Source organism: Sinocyclocheilus rhinocerous, unplaced genomic scaffold (assembly GCF_001515625.1).
Source record: "Sinocyclocheilus rhinocerous isolate Xijiao unplaced genomic scaffold, SAMN03320098_v1.1 scaffold2674, whole genome shotgun sequence".
NCBI lineage: Eukaryota > Metazoa > Chordata > Actinopteri > Cypriniformes > Cyprinidae > Sinocyclocheilus > Sinocyclocheilus rhinocerous.
Genome location: NW_015652305.1, coordinates 5,484 through 12,578, shown reverse-complemented (window position 1 = coordinate 12,578; position 7,095 = coordinate 5,484). Strand labels below are relative to the sequence as shown.

Below are 7,095 nucleotides of genomic sequence, written 5' to 3'. Positions count from 1 at the left end.
CTGTGCTGCTACCCAGCACTGAAACTCTCTCATTCGCAACAGCCCCAATGGGATGACAGACACTGCCAAGGCCATCAGCCCTAGAAGACGTAAACACAGTCTGAATAGGACTTTTTTCCCTCTCTGGAAAAGGGAGAGACAACCACGAATTGACCTGATGCGCTCCTCTGATAGAAACGCTTGATACAGGTCTGAGTTCAGCCTGAGACCCAGGAAAATTATTTCTTGCGTGGGCACTAAGCAGCTCTTCGTCTCGTTTATTTTGAAGCCTAAGCCTTTTAAATGAGACACAAGCAGATTTGTATCGATCTCCGCCTGCCGCCGTGACGGAGTAGAGAGGAGGAGATCGTCCAAATAAGCTGACACTCTGAGACCCGCTATTCTCAGCGGTGTTAGAGCCGCCTTGACACATTTTGTGAAAGTTCTTGGGGCAAAAGCCAAACCGAATGGAACTGTCAAAAATTCGTAGGCTGTGCCCTGATAGGCAAACCTGAGGAATTTTCTGTGTGCCGGATAAATACTTTTGTGAAAATAAGCGTCCTTCACATCTACTGATGTAAACCAGTCTCTGGGACAATCCGAGCTGACTCCCCTTCTGCTGTTGACATTAACACACTGTTGAGAAAAGATTGAACCCCATTCTATCGTAGATAATACCCAAGGGTGTACTGCGCATGCGCGCCAACTCTCCGCGTGAGCAGAGAGCGCTGTAGCTCTCGCTCACTGATGGTGCGGCGCTATGATCTAGCGGCAGATCTGGGGGTTGCAGCTCTGATCTGAGAGTATTTGTGTGTATTTTTGTTTTTATTTTCACACAAATCTGTGCCCTTGGCCCACTAACTGGATGCACAGTAAACATTTTTATTTCTTTCAAATGGGAACACGTGTAAACCTTCGTCCTCTCTCTTGCATAACCCACCTTTATGAGAGTCTTTAGACAAAATCATAGACCCGCAAGCACACGGGCGAGAGGGATATTTTCCCTTCGCTGTGCCACTGGATGGGCTCGCAGTCGCCATAACAGAGATGAAAAAACTCCGGGAGATTAACGAGATCACCACAATGTGCCTCTCGATATCGGGTCTTACAGCAATTATTCCCTTAACGTGAAGGAATAATTGAGAGAAAGGAGCTGTAACTGCTCGATAAAGAAAATGAGAATCCACCTTGATGCGCTGGTCACCACCACAAAGATATAGATATAGCAGAAAGAAAATATTCACTTTGACAGATAATATTTCCCCCCCAAAACAAAAAGCAGCTGCGTTCGAGGATCTGCTGAGGATAGCTTCCAATAAGGATCTTCACGGGGAAGAGAACGAGAATGATGTAGGGACCGCTAGCAGCGATATATATGAGGGAGGCGGGACTCCTGCATCACTGTCGTGATTGGTCTGTCAACCGACAGACATGGTGTAATTGGTGCTTCCAAGATTGGTCACGCCCGAGGCGATTCCCATAGTGAGATACCGAACGAATGTTTGAAAGAGAACTCATCAGAATGATAAAGGACAACAGGACACTAAGGTCATAGAGTGGGTGGGCATATCAAAGAGCAAAAAGAAGAGAATGTTCCTGTGCTGAGGCTTCCTCCATCGATGTTGTGGTCTATCCTTGCACATTATGCCTCCAGCACAAGGATGATCAAACAAGGTCTAAAAAAAAAAATTGAACAGGTCTGCAGCAAATCCAACATGGACAACTATTAATTTATAAAAATGAACTGCCAATTCTGGATTGCTGGAAATGTGGTGTAGAATGCTGAGACTTTTCTTAATAAACAAAAATGAGAATGCAAGAACAGCTGGTTTTGCCATACTATGCCAAAACTGTAACTATTTCAAGATAATTAATGTATATCAATAAATTACATATTTTGTTTTTTTTAAATTGCATGATTGCACATTTTCTTTATTTGTTTTTAATATCTTTTTACAGAACATTAGAATACTGTACTTGCCATGGACTGGTCATTCAAAATATACAGGTCTATCTATTGTGTTAATTAAAACAAACGTTTCACTGAAATAATTTGCAGTTCATAAGAGCTTCTGTAGCTGATGGACAATTGAGTATCTCTGACTGGAAAGATTTGAGGGCGCTCTTCAGTGTCCTCTTCTGGTTGCTCTGGGCTTTGCTCTTATATTTCATGCTCAACAGTTTATCAGCCAGATAGTGCAGCCACAACACGTTAGAATGAGGATTATAGTTGGACCAGCAGTTACTGAGACAGAGCAAATGAGAAAAACAATGAGAATCAATCATTCAGTGGTTTAGAATGAAAGAATTTTAAATAAGTTTTGTCTAAGGCTAAAGCACATACTTGTTTTCTTTCTTCATTAGACGGTAGATTTCAAACTGATAATCTCCCTGACCCATAAACAACTCCTCATCATTAGATATATCACATGACACCGTCAGTCCATCTAAAACAGAGAGAGACAAAACAAAATGATTTCAAAATTTACTACATTTTCCTATTTATTTGTATCAGGCTGTAAAAATTTGTTCACCTCTTACCAAAATTTTACTCTTCAATTTTTACCAAAATATTTGAATATAGTTAAAAAAACAACAATAACAAACAAACAAAAAAAACGTATGACTGTTTTATAGACAAACATTAAATAAAAGTAACATTAATTTAAACAAAACATGGCAGGAATCAGGGTTGCAAATTTAGCCTAAATATAACTCTCTTAAAAGGATAACTTTGTCAATTTTCAACCAGCTTTGTATTGTTATGGTCAATAAATAAAAATGAACAATTAAATGAACAATTTGTACTCTTTCTCCATGATACTTACGCTACCTTCATTACAATAACAAACAAACAAAAAAAACGTATGACTGTTTTATAGACAAACATTAAATAAAAGTAACATTAATTTAAACAAAACATGGCAGGAATCAGGGTTGCAAATTTAGCCTAAATATAACTCTCTTAAAAGGATAACTTTGTCAATTTTCAACCACCTTTGTATTGTTATGGTCAGTAAATAAAAATGAACAATTAAATGAACAATTTGTACTCTTTCTCCATGATACTTATGCTACCTTCATTAAAGCAATACAAAGCGTGATAAAAATCTGCAAACATGTCCTTAAACAGCTAGCCAGTTTGGGACCAAATATTGATTTGTAGTTAATATATGAGAAATTTGCTAATTAACATTTGTAAAAACTGAAAGAATATTAAAGTCTGCTATAATAAATTCTACAGACTGTCAAAATTATGTTACTGCATGATTTTAATTGTTAGATGCAATGGAGAAAGTCAAGGAAGGTCTCTGAATTCAGGACAAAACTCACAATTTTATGAGTGAGGCTAGGAAGATTATTAACATACATGCAAAGGACAATTTAAAAAAAATAAAAAATACTTTTCAAAACAAAATCACCTTCTTCATGTGTTCTTCATTCTTATAACTATAACACACACTTCCATTCACCTCATTTTATACCCAAGCTAGCTAAGAAAAAAAAGCTGCATACTTGTTGAGCCCAATGAAACCGTCTGTCTTGTTAAACTCCTTCGTGTTAAGGCTGCTCAGCTCTCTGTAGAGACATTAGAGATGTGTATGAATATTTACACACCATTACATTCAAATGTACAATAGATTTGCTGAGCTATGCCAGACTTCCTACTTGGAAATGATGATTTCATGGAGGATTTCACCAAATGTTTTCTGGTGTTCACCATTGACCTGCTGACTGCCTTCTACTGGGATGATCTACAGAAATTACATTCAAACATCACTTTTGTACAACCATTTTTGTAAGTTTAAGAAATAACAATAATACCAAACTTTTAAACTTCACCAAACAAATGACCAAACTTCTATTCCTACATATATAGATGTACATATAAGTTCACAATTTATTTGAAATAGTACATTTACATTAAAATCACCCTGTGATATGTCAGACAGTAGTTAGTACGCTCCTACAATAAAACCATACATGATTAAATTGTGCACTTACTTTGAGAGCAACAGTCTCGTTGGACTCATTTATACACCAAACAAATGACCAAACTTCTATTCCTACATATATAGATGTACATATAAGTTCACAATTTATTTGAAATAGTACATTTACATTAAAAATCACCCTGTGATATGTCAGACAGTAGTTAGTACGCTCCTACAATAAAACCATACGTGATTAAATTGTGCACTTACTTTAAGAGCAACAGTCTCGTTGGACTCATTTATGGTTGAGAAGACCTCTCCAAACGTCCCTTCTCCGATCTTGTTGCAGTGTTTCATGCGAGCTGGAGGGATACAGTCACTGAAGGAAAGTGGGCCGCTCTGCTGACATTCCTGATACACTTTTTCTGCATCACTTATATCTTCGTCGTATGAAATCTGGACCATAGACAAAGGAGGACCGTGAAAAAAAAAAAAAGAGAGAATAGAGACAAAAGAAATCAGTGAATGTGTGAGAGTATACTCACTCTGGATAAAAAAAGTTAAAAAAAAAATTTAAAAAAAAAGTTCTATACTATGTTATACCATATTACAGTTACATTTTACTGTAGACATTACATTAACTTATTTTCGGTCAGGACCACTATCGTCAAAGATGATTGACGATTAGCATACAGTTTGGATTGGTGGTATGGTTCTGTTCTGGGCAAGAACTCCCTGCGCATCCATGCAGCCTAGCATGCCCCCCCCCCCATATTGAGCAATGCGAAAACTGCTGAGGTATGGTTCGGACCTTATATATTAATGCTTAGATAGGTGTCGTATTCCTATAGGTAAATGGGGATCAGCTGAGAGTCAGCTGATGCGAGCTTGACTAACGTGACCTGCCAGAACTAACGCTACGTTTGATTTTTATAGATAGATTTGTATGTGTTCTGTGTGTTTGAGTGTATACACATAAATATACTCAATTTTTTTACCTGTCTTAGTCCCATCAATACAGGAAAGTTTACAAGTCTTAGGGATACAGTTTCCTTACATAACAATTGTTCAATAGTTTTGAGGAGTGAACACAAATCTCTTTATGTCTTTACCATGGGGGTGTTCATGGTGGACCGGAGCATGCGTGAAGGTGTGAATCTGGATGGTGTGCAGACAGGGGAACCAAACCGGTCTAGACTGTTTTCAGCTGGAAACCTAGAGCCTGGGGACTTCAAATGAGACTGAACCAAGCGTCGAGGGGTGGGAAATGCTGTGGTAAACACACACAAACATTCAGCAATTTATACATAATGGGTGCTTTTAGGAAAAGTGACAAGCACTTAAGGCCATTTGACACGCTTTCAAGTTCTCAAAGAGAGAGAGGTATTAAAACAAAGGTGGCACTGAAAGCTTGCCGCCAATCATGTACCATGTTAAATGCCCCTCAAGCTCTTAAATATGCAAACTTTGGGTAGTTTGGTGTATGAATCAAAGACGTGCTTTATCTAGCCTGCTGTAAACACATACCAGTTTTCTTCTTATGCAGGGACAGTGCTGCCTTTAGTCGGCCCCAGGAGTGTGTTGTGAGTGTGTCAGGAGTGAAGTTGGCCAGGATGGAAGACAGATTCATTTGCTCCATTCTGAGAGGTGTCACAGCCAGACCAATCCCACTGGTGCCCTGCAGCCAGCCGCATGTTGAGTCCTGCATGAACGTACAGAAAAAAAGACCAAGCAGATGAAACACTTGGGTAAAATCTATTTTTTTCTACAAATCAGTGGCATTTTTCCTCTCTCTGAAAAATAACATCCTTCAGCCAAAGACCCACTTTTAGGTTTAATTTACTAAACACAGACTAACAATGTGCAAATGGGGCTGTAAGCGCACAGCCAATCTTCTATAATGACTTTACATTCTACATACCTATACTGAAAAAAAAAAAAAAAAATCTCAAAGTGTTGAAGCATATTGCTGGGTTGTCAGATGTTGGTCTGGGTTACATCATAAAAACTCAATTGTAAAATGTAAAAAAAAAGCACGTTTATAAAACATTTTCATTTACTTGTAAAAGAATTGAATGTATTCTTGACAATGATAACTGACCCCTGAATAAGTGTCAGCTCCAGCAGACAACAAGCTGCCACAGGAACTGTAGTCTCCTGATACAGCCTTTGTTCGCTCTTCATTTTTCTTGCGCTTTCCATTGAATTCTCCAGTACCCCTCTTTGACCAGCGGCTGACATTAAGTCCACTCACGCAAACTTTACGACCGGTGCCAGAACCAGCACCTGTGCGTTCTTTAGGCACAGCAGGTGGTCGTGTTTTGCTATGAGCTGCAGAGGCAGGTGGAGAGACCGGAGGTAGTTGGAATGATGCAGACAAGTGTTGAACAACTGCTTCAGCATTACGGGGAGTCCTATTATTTATTGGACTGTTTAGGATAATATTCCCTGTCTCCTTAAAAGGTGGAGAGGTGGCACTTTCCCTGCGACAGGTGTATGGGGACTCAGTGCAGGGTGCTTTTGTTGGCCCCTGGTGGACAGAAGGATATGCACCCAAGTCAAGACGTGGAATTCTGACAGCAAGGGAAGATAACAGACATTCAGCTTTAAGACGCCCAATGAGGGGCTGGTTTGAGCAAACTGCTCCAGGAAAAGGGGAAGTGGAAAGAGAACTGGAGGAGGAGATATAGAGTGATGATTTGGATATTGAAGAGAAGCTGGATGATACAGTTACATAGGTTTTGCTGTTCTGAGTGGTTGCTGCCACAAAGGACTCCAAACAAACTGAGGCAATCTTCTCTTCCCCTTTCCTGCTGCAGCTTTGCACCATGTCTGAGACATCTGTTTTTTTGAGCATTATGGTTACATCCACTGTGCGACACCTACATATCAGACAAAACAGACAAAACTTAACTGAAACTTTTCATTCAATAAAAACATTTGACAGTTTTACAATACCAGTCAGAGGTTTGAACATATATACTCATTCTTTATTAAAGGGGTCATATGATGTTGCTAAAAAGAACATTATTTTGTGTATTTGGTGTAATGAAATGTGTTTATACATTATAATACATTATTGTTTCTCCTCTATGCCCCGCCTTTCTGAAACGCATCGATTTTTACAAAGCTCATCGGTCAGAAAAAGCGAGGTGTGCTGTGATTGGCCAGCTATCCAGTG

General features: G+C 39.1%; 1 protein-coding gene and 1 long non-coding RNA gene across 2 annotated transcripts in view; one reads left to right on the top strand and one right to left on the bottom strand.

The window, feature by feature from the left end:
• The window catches only part of LOC107714747 (uncharacterized), a 7,306-nt gene extending 5,649 nt beyond the window's left edge, over positions 1-1,657 (top strand). The window contains exon 2 of the long non-coding RNA XR_001637010.1: positions 663-1,657. This is a non-coding gene — a long non-coding RNA (uncharacterized LOC107714747). The remainder of the gene's footprint in view (positions 1-662) is intronic.
• Positions 1,658-3,473: 1,816 nt separating this feature from the next.
• The window catches only part of LOC107714746 (uncharacterized), a 7,966-nt gene continuing 4,344 nt past the window's right edge, over positions 3,474-7,095 (bottom strand). Inside the window, exons 7-13 of the mRNA XM_016520710.1 lie at positions 6,649-6,796; positions 6,016-6,444; positions 5,442-5,616; positions 5,027-5,184; positions 4,185-4,370; positions 3,649-3,734; positions 3,474-3,558 (exon numbers count right to left, since the gene is read on the bottom strand). Coding sequence (XP_016376196.1) covers positions 3,474-3,558; positions 3,649-3,734; positions 4,185-4,370; positions 5,027-5,184; positions 5,442-5,616; positions 6,016-6,444; positions 6,649-6,796 — 1,267 coding nt within the window. The remainder of the gene's footprint in view (positions 3,559-3,648; positions 3,735-4,184; positions 4,371-5,026; positions 5,185-5,441; positions 5,617-6,015; positions 6,445-6,648; positions 6,797-7,095) is intronic.